The following is a 21749-nucleotide window of genomic DNA, read 5'->3' as shown; positions in this document are numbered from 1 at the left end:
TTTATTAATTGTCTATAGAATCTTCAGACAAGCAATCATTAGACTATAGTTAATAAACACAATTTGTCCATCTTATTTTTAGAAGTGAAACTGTAAGCCGTTTTAAATCTTTTCAATGGCATGTATAAATGTCTTTAAACTTGAGAAACCTCAACGGTGACGGAAGAATAGAAGTTTGGTCTTCTGATGATCAACATCACCCTTGTCAAAGTGGGGCTTAGTTTGGTTTTAGTTTAATTTACCCTCATTTTCCAGTGGCAGTCCAAATTTTTTTACCTTTATCCTGGTCAACCCCATTTACAGGACCTACCTATTGTTTGTATTGTTAATTTGTTCTCATCCTGAACATAAATGAAATATCTGCCACTGGACATTAAGCTATCTATCAATCTAAGCTAATTAGATTTAATATTTTCAAGCCAGGCAAGTTTTAGTCCAATCTAATTAAAATTAAATCTCTCACTCGCTCATTTTTTAATGCTTAGTCACTGCCTGGGAGCTTAACGACCAAGCATTAAAAAATGAATCGATCTGGCCCACGTCGATCCGGCCCATATTTTAGGTCAATCTGGCCCCACCAAAAAATTTATGTTTATAAGAAATAAAAAGAAAGATGTATATTAATTGTAATTCATATATGTTTATGAATTTTATTATAATGTAAAGGGTGTACCGTAAAAAAAGGCATTTGACAAATATTTTCTTCATATCAGTATAAAACAACTAGGTTGATTGTGTTTTCATTACAAGTTTTCAAGATTATTGGGTATAATTATATCAAAAACGTGTATTACGGATTGACTTTAAATATGGGCCGGATTGAGGTTGGGCTGGATCAACATTGGCCAGATCGACTTGGGCCGGATCGACATGAAAGCCTAACATACACATCTCTTTCAATATACTGAGAATACACACTTTGATTAACATTTTAAGTTTATGAAGCAACTATTAGTATAATGGCATATGATGCCATACATGTACACTGGTTTCTTTTATCTTTATGACCTTGCATCCATATTGGACATCTTGCATAGTGTTTTACTTGAATTAAAACATCACACACTGATCTATTAAAATGTAACAGCAGGAATTATTTTTTAATTTTGAATAATAAAAAAATATTTTAATAGGACAATTACAAAATAAGATCATGATTATTCAATGATCAAGTTCAATTCAAAATCAATCAAGATATTACAACATGTTTTGCATGGCTAATCTATCTAAGAATTATTCTTCAATTATCTTGAAATAATCAATAAAAAATAATAAGTTAAAAATCCTATCAACTTATAATTATCTTTTTATTTAACTTTTTTCATGTGCTAGGTAATCAATAGAAAAATTCACACATCTGAAGTTCATTAAAAACTATGCATATAGAATAACACTGTGACATGCAGCCCATAACAAAAAAAAATAATTTAACAAATGTAATGGCCAATAGATTTCTGTTTATATTAAAATACTCAAGTGTCAGTTCAAAAAATTGGTAACCATGGAAATCTTAAATGACTTATTTGGAACTGCCATGTCTCTGCAAATTATAATTTAAACCAGATTTGAAAATGATGTAAGAAAGTCCAGCCCTTTTAAACTGCAGTAGGCGTGAGCTAATGTTTATGACATATGCCATGCCTCCTGTGAATTATAATTCTTCGGCCAAAACAATGGGCGGTCAATTAAGAAATTCATTTTGAGAGTTATCGTTTTCATAATAAACGTCTATCTGTGTAGTGTGCCGACTGTGATTAATCAACCATTTCCCCTATCTATTGGACAGTGTAATTAATCTAATTATCACTGGACAAATTATACTGTGCGTTGAATTTAAAATTTTCATTTCAAACTTTGTTTCAACTCACCACTTAGAACATTTAGTTTTTCACAACAAACCCAACGTGTTTTCTATTTTGGTCGCCATTTTTGAGAAGGATTCTGGGAATTTAAAAAACTTGTAAGATGGCGATTTAGTGCAGAACGGATACACACGAAGGTAAATGTTTAAAGTTTACACAATGTCATAAAAGTTCAATTAAGGAAAAAAGTTAATTACGTAGGAAAGCAATGTTCGTTTCAGCATCTATTTGTTATTGGGACACTTAAAGTGAAATCTTTATAAAGATTTGCGGAAGACAAAGTTAAAAAGAATCAATAACTGATGTCCATCGTTTATCGGACACTGGATTTTAAATTAAACTTCAGCAGCTGAACGATCAATTTTCTTGGAATCTTTATTATCTAATAGGGTAAAGATAAATTTCTTATTGATGAAGGTTGTATAAATGGATTTTTAACTTTAACGGTAAGGTAGAAACTATTTTTATAAAAAAATCAGTTTTTGGAGTATAGGTGAAAATGTCAAATTATGATAATTTTTGTGTATTACGTTTGTTGTTTTACCCTTGAGGTCGTTTTCATGTTCTTAGATGAATTATCACTGATGTTATTATGTTCAATTGATTATTTAAAAGTCACAAGCCAGTTTACAAAACTTCTGCTGGGATGCTGAACTTCGTAGCAGACGATGTTTTTGAAATATTTTTTTCTAATCTTTTATCAATTTGACCACGGGATGAGATGGGGTGAGGTCAACAAAATATGCATTATTTAGATGCAATGCAATTTACGAAAAACCCCGTCCTCTTTCGTTTTTCGATAAATAATAATTAATGCTTTATCTACTTTATCAGTTAAAAAACTGACACTGTAACAAACGTTATAATTTCTGAAGTTATTAAAGATCAAGCATATCTTAAACGGAAAGATAAAATTGAACTGTATAATTTCTTTTATGAAACCAGAGATATTTTCTCTATTGTTTAAATTACTTGTATGATCCAGGGCAGTTGTTTGGCTCCAGATGGAATTTTAAATGCAAAATAAAACTTTCATATGAAGTTGTGACAAAGTAAAAAAGTATTCCAAGCTGTCAACTTGTTAAGGTTATTGACAATGTAATTAAATTGACTTCATTGTAAAAATTTAGTTGTAAATGTGGATTTAAGTAATTTAGTGTGATCAACTTTACAAAATTGATTTGATTTTAATTTTAACATTTGACAGTTTTATAATGAAAATTTGTGCTACTTTGAAACTGATACTGTAGAAAGTTTAATTTGCCAGAGTCAAATTTCTGTTGAAATGGCAAGATCTCAAAATCTGCCCATATGCTGATCAGTTTGACATATTAATGCCTCTTGTCTTTGGCCATTGATTGATCCACTTCGAAATGAACCTATCAGAATTTTTCTTTTACATTGGTTTTAAAAATTGTCTTGATATTATAACAATACTTGTGATTTTTCATTGCATTATTTGAGTTATAAGCTGTCGTTTTGATGGCTTTGTGATTTAGCTAGGTAATCTATCAAAATTTTCTTGTTTTCAGTAATGAAATACTGACCAGGGGCTATTAATATGTAAACATAACATCACTGCGGAAAATAAAACCACTCCTTAAACTCCATATATGGATAATTTAATGTTTTGTAGTGTTTCAACTAGATCTTATTTTTATGTTTCTCTATAACAGTTGGAATATGTCACTTGGTTGTCAAATAACAATTTGAAATAGAACTTCAAAGGAATTGTTAATTTAAAGACTTTGTCTTAAAGTGATTTGGGAATTAAAACAGAAAAAAAACAAGGTAAAATCAATAAAATTCTATACATTATTATCTTGGATTAAAATATGAAACTTCAATCACTTTTTTTACTTTATCAGTAAAATACAGCAGTCTTAATTTTGTTAAATGATGAAGCATACATGCTATTTAGTAGCAAGCAATTAATTACTTTGAACAAACAATCTACAACAAAAAGTCTTTAAATCAATTTTATATAAAGATATAATTATACTGCCTTTAGAATATTGATGAAAACTGATTTCTCTTCATTTGTTGTTTGATTAGGACTAAAATATATTGGTTTGCATGTTTCATCTGGACGTTTGCAACAACGTCAGTTTTTAATGGCTCACCATGTGTTAATAATTTCTCTTATCAAAATAGTATAACAAGTTCTATATATTAGTTTTGTTACTTTTGCAAGTATTTTTGTAGTAAGTTACTTAGGAAGAAGATACACATTATTTATGTTCACATGTAGCTTTAATTTAACATCACTGTTTTGAGCACACAAACTGACTTAACTGTCATGAATTATACCCTCTACTTACAGAACAACAGAAATATGAATTAATTGTTTAGAACTGCACCTCAAAGTGAAGTCAAAGAAGCCATATTGGAATTTTGATGTTTTTGCTAGCTGAAAAGAATTCCTTGGTAAATATAAATTGTTTCACCATCCTTGCATGTAATAGAAGCTGGTGTCCAAGGTTTTGAAGTGTGATGAGTGTTTAAATAAACATTTTAAATCAATTTTGTGGGATTACTTTTCAAGTCTTGTTTCATTTTAACATTTCCTTTGAATGCTGTCAAAGAGTTTTAAAAAAAAAAATTTTTAATGTGATAACCTTTGAAAATTAAAAAAAAAAAATCCTTTATTAATTTTGTTAACATTTAATAAAGAGTGAAAATTGATGTATAATTGAGTAATTGATTTTTATCATTGAAAAAAATCCTGTTTTATATATTCCTTTTAAAGTTTTATGAATTTTGAAATAATATAGTAACAGATGGTTTGAATTAAAAAAGAGGTAACCATTGGGAGCATTTCTTTAAAGCAAAAGATTAAAAGATAATAATTTCATGTACAGATTAAGTCATTTGCATGTTAGTAAGATTCTGATGTGTTAATTCATTGACTTACATAATAACCAGGGGAGAGAACATACAGAATCATTGAGGCTCCAGGAACAGGGGGCAATCTATGGTGCTAATAAGATCATGTACCATATAAATGATTGGAAATTTGAATTACTGCTTAGGAAGGTCCACCGGGGTTTATATGAATATTAAACTTTCCTTTATCTTTGGTTAATATGAAATATTAATGACAGTGAAAAAGTTGGATATCTTCAGTAACACTGTAATGTAATATTATTGTAAACAGATGCTAGATAATTAGTATAACCTTTTCAAATATGTAAAACTTTATCCCAAAGCTTGCTTCAGATATTGTCTAATAATACATCTGGGTAATTAGTTTAATTCAAAGTTTGGATAACATGCTGATGATAATATGGGCAGTTAGAGGTTAAATATGGCTATAATATTCCATTCCCATGCTTTGGCTAAGGGTTATTATTATAATGGGTAATATTCCAGTTTGATAAATACTGTGAACGCTTTCACTATCTCATTATTTTGAATATAAGTTTTTAAACTTAAAAGTAGCTTACTTTAAGCAGACATTTAGTCCCATCTTTAGTCAAGCTAATAGCTGCTTTAAGGAAATGAAATAAGTTGAATATGTTACCATAGTGCATACACATGTGCACAAATATGCATCAATTTAAAAAAGTCAATTAGAAATATGTTCAATTTTACCTTGAAGAAAAAAAAAGAAATTAAGAATAGATGCTCTTTCCATTTGCTAAAAACCTTTATTCTATTTTAATTCAAAACAATAGCAAAATACTGAAATTACGATTGGTGATAAAAGATTTCCCAATTTTAAAAGATTTAACTGAGTGTATGATAACGATAGTTTTCCAAACTGCTGGTATAACCTCATCATTCTTATTATATTCATATGTTTGACATACTGTTTAATTGCTAAACATGCTGGTGTGTTAAATGCCACTTTTACTCAAGTACTAAATTGTCTGATACATATCGGCCTCCTCAGCCATCATTTTACATTGTATAAGACGCTATAGAAGAGTCTGATCAAAAGATGGGATTAAGATGAATATCAATTCATTTGGAATGCTTTCAAAGTATCTGATTAATCCCTGATTGGATTTCATTTAGGATCTTTCAGTAATATTACTGTCCCGTTTAATTATGGGGTTAATAAGGGTTAAACGCTAAGGGAGGAAATTTTGTTATTACTGTAATTTCTCAAATTTTATATTTTTAGAAAGCCCTGAAATTAATTTTTAAAGCTGTGAAAATTTTCTTTATAAAGCATCAAAATAGAATCTGTCTAAATCTTCTTGTCATGATTTTGAGTTATTATAAAAGATAGTTTATAAGAAGATTTAGTTTCCTGCATCATGCCAGCAGCATTAAAATTGAAATGACAGCTGGAAGCTAAATTAATGTTATTAAACATTTTGACAAGGGTCAGTTGTAATTTTTGACAAAAGTCATCATTTGTATCTTATTACATAATCTCAAGATGATTGATGGGGACTTTTAGAAAGAAAGAAAAAATTACAAGTACTATTACAAGTGGGAGAAAGCTTGATAACTCACAGTAGCGAAATAAATGTAGTATCACAATATATAAATAAGTGCTTATGGTGGTTATTTATGTGATATAGGTGTGGATACAAGATTTAAAAGATTTTATTTACATCACCTAAGGTGACTAAATTGTTGATTAAAATTACTCTAAAAGATTATAAATGAATTACCATTTATTCTTGGAATATAACATGAATAAGTTGAGAAGGTATTAATTTTAAGTGCCAGATGCTCTTATTTTTTTGCCATTGTAAATTTTTGTTAATATGTATAGTATTTATACAATGTTTATATACCCCTTTAAGAGCCTCATATCTACAGAATCTTGTAATATGTTTAATTAGATATCAAAGTTTTTATATCAAACAGAAAGATAATTTTAATTTCTTGCAGTATAGTTTGTATAAAACATGCTTCAATGTCGTCTATAAATGGGCAGTGAAATCTGATATGTCAGTGAAAGATTTACTGAGAAAATCTGGTCAGGATCTTTCTCCTGACCATATGGTCAAGTCTAAATTCCACATAAAACTCTAGATAATAGCTTTAGTCATCTATAATTCTATCAATAGTAATTAGCATATTTAAAATCTTCTGTAATGAGTTATTGATTGTGGATTTTTCAAGATTTGTCAGTCTCTGAAATCTGGATTTCATTTCAGATGAAACTTATTTGATTTTGATATAAACATGATGATGGACATCAGGTTTTAAACATCAAAGTAAAATAAAGTATTTGGTTTAAGTGTATTTGGCACCACTTAAATATTCTAACCACCATCATCTTTAAAGATGATAAAAATATGCTCTCTGGCCTTGGTCTTTTATACCAATTTATGTTTCAGAAATTAGAATTCCAGCTGTTGTTTGAAAAATTAAAAATCTTTTTACAAAGATAATTGAAAAAACATATATACCAATTTAATAGAATTGTAGCAAATTAAGAGGAAGTTTCTTTACATGATGTATATTCTAAACAGAGGGTCAAGAAAGGGTAATACTTATGACCAGCTTTCTCTCTTTCTGTTTACTAATAGATTGTTTGTTTACTAAAAGATTGTTCTATACAATCAATAAACATTTAGAGTTAAAAAGTGTACAATAACTTTAAATAAAATATTTTGTTTTTTCTGCAGTTAACACCTAAATTCTTTGAACAATCTCAATGGCAGATTTAACTCAAATAAACTAATTCTTAAATTTGTTACCTAAAAGACAAATTTGTTAAAGTTAAATCCTTTTTAAATATTATATAACTATCTCAGCTTAAAAAGAGATTACCTAATGGAACTGCAATCAGATCTGCTCAAAATGTTTCAAATCTAACATCATAAAGGATTATCAGTTTAAAATTTATTTAATATTAACAAAACATTTCAAATTGAAGGATTGAATTTTAAAGGAAAAAAGAAAGGTAAATACAACTTGTTTTATAAAATTAGGGGGTCTGAACTTGTAATAATTATAAATGTACCTACAATGTATATGGCCAGGGCTAATGTTTGAAATTGATTGTTTCGTCGGTTGCGATAAAAAAATTAAACATGTACCTATTATGGCCAGGCTAAATGTTTGAAATTGATTGTTTCATTGGTTGTGATACAAAAAAGATTAAGGAGGAATATGAGATAGTAAATCATTGAATGTATCTTTTTCCTTCAGGATCTCCTGAACTGAAATTTAATTTGATTTTTCAAATGACCTCTCTTAATTGTTTTCTAATTAAAATCATCATTTTTCATGTGGAATATTGAAATCTGGATGATGTGAGTCAGACAGATATGTGACATTTGTTTGATCAAGATCTTGCCAAATAAATTGTAAAATTTCAAATTGGATAATGATGATTATTGATGTTTTTATGATCTTTTTACTTGGCTACTGAAAAATGTTCCATGGGACTTAATCATTAGAAACATGTGAATTTAATGGAGCATTAATTTACATTTTAAAGCTTTGATGACTTTAAGTTTAATCAATTTTGAAACTGAAAATTAATTTCACTTGGGCTGCATTAATTCTGAATTAACATGGGTAAAAGTTTGCCTGACATTTGGCACCATGGGGATAAAATTAGATGAAAAAATGTCCTCATCAGTAGTAATCAAATGATGAGAATGAAGATCATTTATACGATAATGCCTGCAGTGAGAGTCTTGTATTATTCTATATAATAATGAAGTTGTTGTACATGCTTCTGTTGAATAAATTGCCATAATGCATTGTAATTCATACAGTTAGACAAAAAATTACATCATAGGGGTACAAAAATACATCATACCAAAATTTTCTTGAAGGTTCATTTATACCTTCCCACATTGTGTACCTACCTCCCCCTCAGGTTATAAATGTTTTTTATAGTTTTACCAGTCTAGGGTAATATGCTGTTACGAAAAACTAGGTGAACATTTTGTTCTTTTGTCATTACATGCAGCTTGAGTAACTTTAAAACATGGTAGAAAAAGTTACTCCTTGTGGAAGACCTGACATTTGAATAAGTGATAATATCTAAGGGTTTATTAGATTGAAGTTCTTTTAACATAAAGAGACCACATTTGAATGTTGATAAATCTATTATATTATCTGTTCTAAACAATGGAAAACTAAATGGATATCATCTTCCACCTCAGCAGTCAATTAAGTCAAAATGTGCAGATAATTATCAACACACTCAGCCGTTATGTAATGTTTTCATTAATGATTTTTAATGCAGTATTACATGTATGCAAAGAAGATTACATAAGGATGACAGTTGGTGTTAAAACACCCATGGCAGGGGTCAGTTCTGGTTTTAAAATTTTTCTTTATTTCCTCTAAGATTAAATATCAACTTCCTTATCTTTGTCTAATCAGTAAACATGCTGGCCAGTGAATGTTAATACTTTAATATGAACCATACTAAAAATTTTGTTTCTGAATTTATCAACCTGGGGGCATTTATCAATCAACACCATGTATCCAGTTCAGGAAGTTATTTCAGGATTGACTTAAAATAATTTAAACATTTATCCTAAGATTAAATATACACTGCTATGAAAATATTGGGAAAATTGATGTTGCAAATCTGATTTCTATTGAATAGGTATGTATTTTTTCAACATTTCATAGAAATTGGTAAAATATTTTTTTAAGAGAATTAGCTTCGTTTATAATGACCATTCTATTGATTTTCAACACTTACTTTTTTTTTATATCACATAAAAGTGAAATGAAAAAAGTTATTTTTTTCAGAAATTTCTTGAATAATAAAATAATTTTCCTGTTTTTATTGACTTTTAATACTTTTAACATCTGCTGCATAAAATTTAATCAAGTTTTATGAACTTTAAGGTCTTCTGATCAATAAAAATCTATTCAGAAAATGTCATACAAGTCATAAAAAGGGATTTAAAAATGGAATAGGTGTTATTTTGCATATTCTTCATGACTCATTGGGTATTAAAAAAGCTGGAGTGGCTGCATTTTCTCCCATTAAATAAATCTGTAAAAAGCATTGTTAAAATTATAATTTATTAATATAAGGGTTCTTTATTTGTTTTAAGTCAAATGATATGGTTGATCATTGTGGTAGGAATCTTGAACTACCACACAGCTTAATTGTAAACAACAGCTATTCTAGTTATCTCCCATTAAAGCTCAATAATAATTTGTGGTTTTTTTTTTTTTGGCTCTTATTTGAGTGATATGTCATTTTACTCAAGATACTGATTTGCAACAAATGGAAGTTTTAACGTCCTTGACTGGCTTACTGATACTGGTTTAAATATATTTTGAATCCATTATTAGAATGCTTTTTTTAAACTCTTCAGTTTTAAATAATAAACATCAATTTATCTTTATTATGTATTGTCACTTGTCATGACTTTTATTTTTCAAATTTTTTGACATCTGTCAGAAGATGTGGACATATTACCACCTTAAAATAAATGACCAACATTTTACAAGTTGACATTAAATTTCAAATATTTTATATTACACGTATAAGTTATCATATGATGCAAGGATCATCGGACATATCATGATTAATGATTCGAATGTAAGACTACAGTAGGTACTTATCAAGGACAGTGAACAGGGCCTGCAAGAATGCACCTCTTTGAAAACCATCAATAACTACTATAATAGTAAGATTTAATTTAAAACATTACATATTTAAGTTTTTTTTAGATTGTAAGTAAACCTGTCCACTTGTAAAACCAAATAAAATAGGGAAAATGCCTGTTTGTGAACACTTTTTTCATATAGCTGAAAATTATACAGCAGTTGAACAAGATCTGCTTAAAATACCAATTTATATAAATAAATAGCCTCAGATCTAGTTTTTCATCTATTAATTTATTTTTAAATACTGAAGGCAAAATTTACCACACCTTTTGGCACGTTTTTATTGACATTCCCTTTTACTTATCTTTATTTGCATTGCATTTTATTTAATAATATTCATTTTCACGAGTTTGCTAATTACTGTGAAAAAAATACTGCAAACAGTTAAAGTCAATGGTCATTGTATGGTCATTTATTGACAATTTTTAAAGCACACCTGTCCATTTTAACAATGAAAAATCATATTTCTACCTGAAAAAAAGGGTATCACCTGTTGTAATCAGATAATTTTCCTTTGTTGTATTCCTGTAATTTGGCCTGTAAATAAACACTAGGGCTGTTTATAACATTTCATTTTATTTCTAAATTAATTGTATACTCTGAGTGTATTAGAAGCATCTAATTTTACGGATCAAATTTTTTTTCAAAAGAACTTGTTATCACATTGGAGTTGTTACATGTAATTACAAATGAAATTAACAATGGGCAGTGGGCAAACTGAACATGTTGTGTTAATTAACTCTGGACTAATAACAATGTGAATTATTGATGATGTTGGTGGGTAAAATCTTTTGAATTTGACTGTCAATTTCAATTAGAACTTTGAGCTGACCATATGTAAGATAATAAGTAAATAAATTCTGTCATAAACAGAAGTGAAGCTGTTCAAAGAAGTGAGTTTTTTTATATTTACATTTTTCACCGATTTTCGAAAGAACTTTATTTTTTTTTTTAATTTCATTATTTTATAACAGGTCATTAAGTGTTTTCCGTACTAAAATGAAATTGATGCATGCTTGTTATATTTATTTTCAGTGCAAGCTGAATGCATAGATATATATCTCAATAAGTGTAGATATGAAAAGTTATTGTTGTTTTGTTGATGAGAGAAAATATCAATTATTAAAGCATATCATACTAATAAAAAACTAGGGAGGTTTCCATAGCAACAAAATTCTGGAAAAAAATTAAAATGAGATAATAGACTAGCTATTTATTTTCTTGTCAATTAAAATGTCATTATATTGAGGATGGAATGTTTATTTGTTTCATTTCATCTTATTTTTTAAAAGCTTTTTTATATTGAATTATTTAATAAAGAAATGGAAAGTTTGACTTAAAAATGTTTGAATTGACAGAAAACATTAAATTCAGAATGCGGTAAGTCTAGATCAACTTATAAGGGAATCTAAAAGTAAAATAACAAACTGCTTAATGTTAAAAAATTATGTTCATAAAAATATTACTCATCTGGGGATAGTCAATATATTGTAACACTTCCACTAAATAGTCAGTATTTTAATTATCCATGGTTTATTAGGTACATTGTAAGTTTACAAAAGATAGTGCTGAAACTCCCTTATTTGGAAGTTGGAATTAACATATCTGTTGCTTTAAATTGTATGTATATATTCTTTCCTATTGTTTTGCATTATGTTTTTCGAGACAATTTTTTTTTTAAAAGCAGTCTTTAAAAGATTCATATTTGAAGTAAAACTTCTTTTATTTTCAATTTAGTGCTTTCAAATGTCTTAAAAAAATACCTATGTTCTGCTTGACATATTTTATGTTTAGGTTTAAAAGTACATGTTGAACATATTTTTATGGTCATTGTTTTGTCAGCAGCTTTCTTAGAATAGATTAACAATTTAACAATATATGCTAACTAATTATATTTTGATTACCATCACAAATTACAGGGATCAATGAGAGACTTAAAAGATTTGGTTTTTTTTCCATCCCTTTCCATTTTATCAACCAATTTTAAAGTTTATTGCATAGAAGCTAGGTCATTAACAGTTCTTTTATAACTGCAATCTGTTACTATATAATACCTTTATAACATATGTCATTTACCTTCAAATTTAAAATGAAACATTTCTACTTTAAAACTATATTTTTTATAGCATCAGCTTGCCTTCTTAATACAAACAATCATTATACGCTGAAGTTGTTTGTGTGGCAAGATGACAAATTTTCAAGGTTTCTAAATAAATGACAGGTATGCATTATATGGTATTTCATTGAAGGTGCGTAGTTAATATTTGGCACTGTCTCATGTTAAAATATGTAATAAAAAAATGTATGTGTAACTTAAAAAAAATGTTGATGAAACAATCTTGTTTTTTTTCTGAAGCAGAGAGGTATTTTTGTAAAGTGTTCGTCATATAATTATAATTAAGGAAACTTTTTTTTATACTTTGCCATGTGACTGAAATATTTTTTATGTAATGTACTTTCATTATCTCATGTAGGCATAAATGTTTATGTGAGCTAACTCTTGTGAAAGTTAAATGAATATTCTAGCTTTCAAACTTCTGTCAATATGGAATTAAAATGTTGATTGAAAAAGAAATTTGGTTTGATCATTTCAAAAGCAATAGGCATAAATGTCCTATTTTGATATTTTTTTTTCCTGTTCTGATTCTGTATGAAATGTTCATTCTGAACTTTCTGAGTTAGAGTTGATAAATTTCTTTTTGTCTTCAAAGTTTAACGATTATTTTTTTTCAGAAATTGTCCAATACCTTATTATGTTATCCACACTTGCTTTTATTGAACCCTTTTATAGACATGCTTGAAGAAAAGCTGTCATGCTGCACTTGACATAGCATGTTATTTTTGGTGAAATACACATTTCAATCTCCTATTGAAAAAAGATTTTTTGATTTGAAGTAATAATTTCATTAAAAGAACTATTTAACCTTTCTTTAACAATGAGCTAAAACTTTAACAATGAGCTAAAACTTTTTTTACCAGTTGTTTAGATTAGATTTGAACAAATTACCTGATGTAAAATATTTTTTCCTAAGGATGAAGTGAAAACGGCATAATTCTTATAAGAAAAAAAAATGTATATTTATTCTTTAAATGGTCTAAGGATGAGATACTCAGTAAACAAATATTCCGATGCATACACAAGTTTTAGATTGAATAACTGTACCGTGACTTGCCCTATAATGAATTAAATTTTAAGACAAATATATATGATTTGTAAATTTAAAATATTTAATTCAAAACTTATCTTTTTCTTTTTTGTCATTTCAGAATTTCCAGTAATGGTGGATTGTACATTGTAGTGATCAATTAGTCAAGATATTTATTGTGATTCAGAACTATTTTAACTTATCCGTACAAATAGAGAATTTTAATGGTTGTTCTGGATCCCTCCAGCGATCAGATGCTAGCCATGGATATTTTAGCATTTGATAAGATGAAGGGAAATCGTCGAAAACAAAGTAAACCAATACGGGTATCCTGTAGTGCCGATAGTGAATCTGTAGAACCTGGCAGCAAGTACTTAGGTACATCCGAATCCCAATTCCCAAATAATGGAAACAATGACATGAATGATGCAGAAAATAGGCCATCAGAAGAAAGTGATTCTTCAGAGGTTAGAATGGACAGAAATATAATTGAGAAAGAACTTGATATGCATAGGAAATTGAAGGAAACTGAAATGATTGAAAATAACAATAAGTTGTTATCATCGTTCCATAGTATTCCAGGTTCAGAAGGCTATCCAACTAAATATCACCGTCTTGGAAGTGAATTATTCCAGCCAGCATTTCCAACAAATGGAGAACGTGAATCAGAGAGACCAGATCCAACTCGCATCAATGGAGAAGACAGATTTAAAGATATGCTTGAAAAAACACCTAATTCAGATGAAGAAGGCAAAAAGGTTGATGGTGGAAATCGTATCTTTCATCAAGATGCTTATTGCGAAATTTGTGACAGGGAATTCTGTAACAAATACTTTCTGAAGACACATAGAGCTAACAAGCATGGTATATTTGACAATTCCACATCACCAATTTCATCCATGGGCCCCAGTATGCCACTACCTCAAGATATAATCACAACTGCCTCACCTATACAACCGCCTACACTAACTACATCATCATCATTCAAAGTAATGGATTTCATTCAGAACCTTCCTGCAACTGAACCAAAAAGCAAGCAACCTGACACTCCAAAACCGCCAGCAAATATCGAAGCCAAGTCACCATTGATGCCAAATCCACCATCCACACCAACAACACCAGGTGGATCAAGCAACAACAATAGTGCTAATGTTAACAATGGCAGTAAACCAGTTCCAAAGGACATGGAAGACTTTTGCGAACTATGCCAGAAACACTTCTGCAACAAATACTACCTCAAAAAACATAAGCAAGATGTGCATGGTATTGCTCCTCCAGATGGTTCGTCTTCAGCCAACAAAAGGGGAAGACCAAAAGATCTTCAGGCGCAACTTGATGCTATTACATCATCAACTATGTCTCTGGGGAACCCAACTATATCTTCATCCATGTCATCTTTCATGCCACCACATTCATTACCAAATATGCCAGGATTACCAAATATGCCACCAGGAGTTATGGTCTTGAATCCATTCATGGCACCAATGCTGCTACATGCTGGTGGTTTGATGCCACAACAGGGACAGATGCCAACACCACCAATTATGTCCCAGCCACCACCAACATCACCAACACCACCACCAATGCCATCACATTCATCAGCAAACACACCACCTCCATCTTCAGTATCATCTACTGGTCAGATACCAACAGGATCTAATGGGGCTCTCAATCAAGAAGCATATTGCGACTTATGCCAGAAAGAATTCTGCAACAAATACTTCTTGAAAATTCATAAGGCAAACAAGCATGGAATATTTTTTGATGATTTTCCATTTGGTCCACCGATACCACCATACAAGATGCCTATATTTTCTGACAACAAGCCTACCTCTGAAAAGTCTGAATCACCAAATGATGCAAACAATATCAAGCAAGAGAATAGTCCAAAGGCAGGTACATCTTTAATTACATCAAGCCCAGAGAATCCTGGTACATACTGTAACTTGTGCAATCAGGAATTTGCAAGCAAATACACATATCGTATACACAGAATTCAGGTCCATGGAATGTTGAATGAGGCTTATGAAGGAGCTTTAATGGAAGACATCATGAAAAGCACAATGAAAGATAGAATAGAATCTCAGATGAAAATTTCTCCTAATTCCCTTGCAAAAATGGAGATGGATGAATACTTCAACAATAGAATGATGGAAAATGGAATGTCAACCATGTTTAGTAATATGGTAGCTGCAAAACTTGCCGATCGTGTAACTTGTGACATTTGCAACAAGGTACTTTGTAATAAATACTTTCTGAAAGTTCATAAACAGAAAGTGCATGGAGTTGAGCCTTCTCCAGAACAAGATCTCAAGCTAGATATTAATAAAGCTTTTCAAATGAATGGAAGTGAACCTTCTACTCCAATAAAATCAGCAATGAAATTTGAACCATCTGATCCAAGTCCAAAGCTGCCGACTTCAATGGGAGCATCATTCCCTATGGGTTACCCAAGAGCAAGTGATGCACTACTTGATATGTCTCCAAACTCTGTTGAGAAACCATCAAAAGACGAGTTAGTTAAAATGGGAATTGATCCAGAAGCATATTGCGAAATTTGTAAGAAAGAATTTTGTAGCAAATACTTCTTGCGTACACATAAATTGAACATTCATGGTATCCGTGGTGATAAACCTGAAACCCCTGATTCTGATAAGCTTGCATTCTTGAACATGTCTTTAAGTCAGGCTAGTATGTCTATGAACCAGACAAATCTATCAGCTTCAATGGGAGCAATGAGTCAGAACAACAAACCACTGAATCTTAGCATGAATACTAATGGCAAAAGCAGCAAAAGTGTCTATGAGAAACATTCGTGGCGATGGAAAGAACCTGTCAACTCATCAAGGGTTATCTGTGAAATATGTAATAAGGAGGTTTGCAACAAATACTTCTTGCGCACTCACAAGTTGAACAAACATGGAATCTTGCCAAGCGAAACCTCACTTTCACCTAGTAGTTCACCATATCCTTCGGAGTTCGACACACAAAGTAACTCTTCACTTCCTACTGATCTCAGTATGAGAGAGCGTAACCAAAGTCCACTTGCCGTACATCTAGGTAGTAATGTATCACGTCCAAGTAGTATTTATGGATATGAACAAAAAAGAGACTCTGAAAACATGATCAATGACAATGAAAACTCTGAGTATTACAATTCCTACAGTGAGGTTTGTCAACTATGTGAGAAAAGATTTAAGAATTTGAAACGACTTAAGCTACATATAATGAAAGATCATGGAATGTTATCATCTGTTAGAAAGGGATTGTTTTCTGAATCTCAAATGGACAATAGAATTTGTCGAATGTGTGATGCTTCCTTCCCAAATGAACTTGCCATGCATTTGCATATGATTCAAGAACATAATGCCCAGGTCAGTCTGAATACTAATGAAAATGAAAGAGAAAACATGCCACCAGTCTCTAGACCCAGAAAGCACAAGTCGAGACTGGGATTTCACAAATTATCTTTGATCACAAAGCAGAAGTATTACAGCTGTTCTAAATGTGATTTCAGAAGCAAATGGTTGAACAACCTTTGTGATCATGAACTTAAAGTGCATAATATATCACCCAAAAATGGACAAAGTTTTGGTAACATTCATGTCAATAGTCCAACAAAAATTGGAAAATACAAATGTTCTAAATGTAGCCGCAAATTTCCATCAATTATTCTGTGTAACCGTCATATACGGGAAGAGCATATACGCAAGAAAGATTTTGCCATAGTCAAATCAAATACTCGCTACTCTTGTGAACATTGCAAGTTTTCCACGAGGTTCAGCAAACAGTTGAAGCGTCACGTTGAGAGAGTCCACAGTGGCACAGAAGAACGTCTCAATGGCTTGGATATGGAAGATAATTATTCAGGGAAAACGTCAGAGCCACTTAATCTCCATGTACAAGCTGTTAATGGATCAGGGTCAGATTGTGAGATGCAGGCATTTAAGATTAAAGACTGTTCTTCTATATATAGTGACTTTGTTACAACCGTTGTTAAGATGCCAGTCCGACACCATGTGAGTGCACCAATAACTGTAACCTTCCACTTGACCCCAATGGAACAATAGTTGTCCATTTTAACTAGCTATTTTTTCCAGTGTTCATGTGATGTGTTCATATTTTGAGGTTGTTTTTATTTTTTTCTGTTTTGTTGTGAATTTTGCATGGAATTTTTCTAATAATTTTCAAAATTTTGTTATTTTTGACAATTTTTTTATATTGTGCAATAAGTTATTAACTATACATACAACAATTGATACAGATGAGGCATATTTTAGTCAACACATTAGTCTGTATTTCCATTATAATTGTGCAAAATAGATCAAATTAGGCTTTTATTGGAGCTATTTCAAATGGTTGTAATTAGTCAAAACATATGCAGAAGTTGATAATTACAAAATATCTTGTTAAATATGATACAATAGGAGTCATATACACATTTATTTGATAGAAAAAATCAAAAAGAATAATAAAGTACTTCCAGTTCAGTTTGCCTGTAAAAAGAGAAATGTAGGTATTAGATCATTCAGTATTAAATTTTTAACTTATTTGCTTTTTCTTTAAAATGTATCATATGCTTGGTGAAATGCAGAATTTTTAACTCTGCTTTGAATTGCTAGTGTCAATATGACAAAGAGTGCTATTTAATATTTATGAATAGGAAGTTTTACTTCTTGATATGGGATACGCAAAAATAAGGGGGTGAGGAGTGTTCATTCCCCTCTGTCATTTCAATTTAAAAATTTGTAACCAATATTTTAAAAATGAGAAGATTATTAATATATAATATCTTGTATTTATTACATGCAGAATGTTCAAATATTGAAACGTAGTATATATCAGGGGTACATAATACACTTTAAGGTTAACACGATTTGTTCACAAACATATGCTCCAGGGCTATATATACATTTTAGTCAGGTTAAAGGAACTTTTATTTTGAAATGACAGAGAAATGTACAAAGAATTTTAATTTATTGAAGTGTGCCATCGATAAGATGCCGCCGATTTGACCATGTAGATAGTCTATATCATACCCATGTGGTAGATAGTTGTATAGGGTGTGCCACAGCTAGATGGCAGTTATTTGTTTTGTTAATATATATATTGTTGAATTTTGTGTGTGTATTTAGTGTTTAAAGAACAAAAATTCCATGGGCGAACCATAGCCAAAATGTTTGTATGATGTTTTATTAGCTATTTTTTGAGGATTGAACTTTGTTTTTCATATTTTATAAACTGATGCCCATTATTACATATGCCTGTACTTAGCCCAAGAACATTTCATATTCAAGCTTTTTCAAAATTAATCATTCTTTCAGGGATTTTTGTCCTTCAAATTATCATTTTGTTTTTTAAAGCCTGGAGTGAGATTGACGCTTACTTATTGCTGTGTATTCATGAAATTTCATATAGTTCTTTTTTAAGTTGACAGTTCAATATTTTGATGGTTTTCCAGTGTGATTTTTTCTACATGATATAACTAATATATATATTTGGCAATATTGTGATCTATTATAGAAAAAAGTGTGTTGGGTGTGTGTGTGAGTTTTCAAACAGGATTGTTATATTTTTTGGTATTATATATTATATATATATACTTGGTTGGTTTTTTATTTATTTTTTCCTGTAAGTCACACATTAATTTTGCAATCTACGCAATTCTAGTCGAATTTTGTTGTTTAATCAGTTCACTATGGTTTAATTAGAAAAAGATTGGCACTAATATGGGTCTTCTAAAACTTGTAGATAAATAATTCATTTTTAAGTTAAATGTAAGATACATTTATGTGCCAGTAGCATTCAAATTTTTTTAACGTTCAGGTAAATTGTGCAATCAGGTTAATGACTATCATATCTATTTTCAAGGATTTTAAATGTTATAAAAATCCTCACTATTTTATAAAAATATATCACTGGATATTTAAATGGCAAAATGTATATCAAATTTTTAATTTTTCAGCATTAAATCTAAAATTAAATTTGAAATAACTCACTAAATATTTAAATGACTAAATATGATTTTTTTTTAACGTAAAAATTAGACCCATATTAGTGTTCTTTGTAGGATCAGAAAGTACCATGATAAGATATAACGTTGTATGTATCAAGGTGTTGTAGCTGTTCAGCAAGTCACATGCCTTTGATACATATGGACAGTCCTATTCTTGTCATGGAACTATTTGATAGGTTTTGATGTTTTGGTAATCTTTTGCATCGTTTTTATTTTAAAGCAAACATTGTAGTACTGAATTAAAATTAATTCAAATAGTGATTTTAAATTATCGAATGCTTGTTATTTCATTTCTAGTCAAGATACAGATGGTGTTCAGTTTTATTGAGGCATATATGTAGGATGTGTTCCTTGTAATTATAAAAAAAAATGATGAAGGTTTTAGAATACATTAAAACTGAGCAATAAAATAATTCAAAATTCCTATAAAACAAAACTTATTTACCTTTTTTTTGTAGTATTATTCCATGTCAGTTAATTGGCATATATCAATATGATTCTCTAATAATTTTCAATGAATATTTAAGTAGACGATAAATGAGATGAAAACTTTATGCAAATCAATTTATTAGACACTAAAAGAATATCTTTTAATAAAAAAAAGTAATTGAATTACATTTTCAAGTAAAATTTAACTTTTCTATGGATTTATTTTTAGGGGGAGAGATTCTACCTATTTTTGCAATTATAAGTTTTTTTGTAAAATTAAAAGGAGTATTAACATCTACTATGTTGTCCTGTGAAATTTGTGTTACAATAGCATATATTTGTTTTAAATTTTTCAAACCAAGGTACATGTAATTAGGAGCACATCCTGTCAAGTTTTGAGAGAATTGTGTGTTCAAATATTATAAGATTTAATGTTCAAAGTTGGTTGGTTTTCTTTTTGCATATATAGCAAAGTAACAATGAAGTGATTTACACAAAATGCTAACTTTCTTTTTATAGTAACCTGCAAAAAAATTAAAAAGATTGCAAATTGTATTGATTTGAAAATTTGGAATTTGTTGTGCAGTTAAAAAAAAAAGAAAATCAAACAATCCAAAACCTTTTCCTAACATTATGCAATGTTTTCTGCCTACCTCAAGTGAATATTTGTGCAATAAAATTGTTTAATTTGATATTTGTATTTTATTTTCTTTAACCATTTGTTTAGTTCACGATTCAATGAAGTTGAGGTATATATGGTCACAGTCTGGTATTTTGCTTTTTTTTAGTGACTCATGATGTTCTGGTTGAAAGGTTCAATATTTGTAGTTTTGAAAGGTCTCTTGCTTTTTGAAGTAAGAAGTTGTACTAAGTTCACCAATAAAAAGTTAAATGCTAATTAGATCATTACAAGTCTGTAGAGATTAGGAAACATTGTTATTATTAATTTCGAGGTAATAATTGTTTTAGAAATAAGTGTAAAAAATGGAAATGTCATGGGTCACAGATAGTTTCATCTGAAACCTAGATAATGCAATGAGTCTAATAAACTCGCTGAATCTTAATAATGAGCAAAAGGTCATATGGATACATGAATTAAAGGCAGTTCCAACTTTATTTACCACCTAAAAATACATGCCAAAATGAGTTGTGGGGTATATGCCATTGAGACAGAAACTTAACAACACAAAACAAATTATTAAAACATGTGAACACTTTACTTGGTCATCCATATTTCATGTTTCAGTAAAGGCTTAAAGTTGAATTCTGTTTCGAATATGTGGGTTAAATTCTGAAACAATGGTGTGCTTCAAGACTTTTTATATGAACTAAAGCTTGTCATGGATATTGCCTTCCAACTGTTTTCAATTGAGTGCCACTGATGAGTTGGAACAGTTAGCCTTTTGAGGCATTCTCAACTCCCAGATTTAAGTGGCCAATAAAAAAACAAACATGTTTATTACAAATTAGGAAGATATGGCATGAGTGTCAAGGAAAGAAATATCCTAAATGACATAAATGTTAGCAGATATAGGTCAATGTAAGACCTTCAGCAATGAACAAAACTATAACACATAATAAGCTATCAAAAACTGTTAACATTGTGTACATTTTACATTTGACTGAATATAATAGAACTTGCTAATTTTGATGACTTTTAGTTTCCTACAAAGGTATAAACATTTGGTTATCTCTGAACTGCGGTAAAACCCTTGTTTGGTTGGACTGGATGTT

At 29.9% G+C, this 21749-nt stretch overlaps 2 protein-coding genes across 6 annotated transcripts in view; one reads left to right on the top strand and one right to left on the bottom strand.

Moving 5' to 3' along the window:
• LOC143045189 (uncharacterized) overlaps positions 1–1959 on the bottom strand; it is a 116104-nt gene extending 114145 nt beyond the window's left edge. Inside the window, exon 1 of one of the 2 annotated variants that reach the window (XM_076217540.1) lies at positions 1869–1959. The gene's annotated coding sequence lies outside the window, so the exon portion shown is untranslated. The remainder of the gene's footprint in view (positions 1–1868) is intronic. The other variant, XM_076217549.1, reaches the window with a different exon arrangement.
• Positions 1698–20707, top strand: LOC143045167 (uncharacterized). 4 transcript variants are annotated; one of them, XM_076217483.1, is made up of 3 exons: positions 1698–1999; positions 4186–4289; positions 13692–20707. In XM_076217483.1, the coding sequence occupies exon 3, from the start codon at positions 13795–13797 to the stop codon at positions 17638–17640; it is 3846 nt and encodes a 1281-aa protein (XP_076073598.1). In that variant the 5' UTR covers positions 1698–1999; positions 4186–4289; positions 13692–13794; the 3' UTR covers positions 17641–20707. The 4 variants fall into 4 exon arrangements, with proteins under 4 accessions (XP_076073598.1, XP_076073608.1, XP_076073619.1 ...); XM_076217493.1 differs by lacking the exon at positions 1698–1999 and adding an exon at positions 3539–3653; XM_076217504.1 differs by lacking the exons at positions 1698–1999; positions 4186–4289 and adding an exon at positions 9308–9402.
• The last annotated feature ends 1042 nt before the right edge of the window (positions 20708–21749 follow it).

The sequence above is a fragment of the Mytilus galloprovincialis genome, chromosome 1 (genome assembly GCF_965363235.1).
Source record: "Mytilus galloprovincialis chromosome 1, xbMytGall1.hap1.1, whole genome shotgun sequence".
NCBI lineage: Eukaryota > Metazoa > Mollusca > Bivalvia > Mytilida > Mytilidae > Mytilus > Mytilus galloprovincialis.
This window is presented reverse-complemented; position numbering and strand designations above follow the sequence as displayed.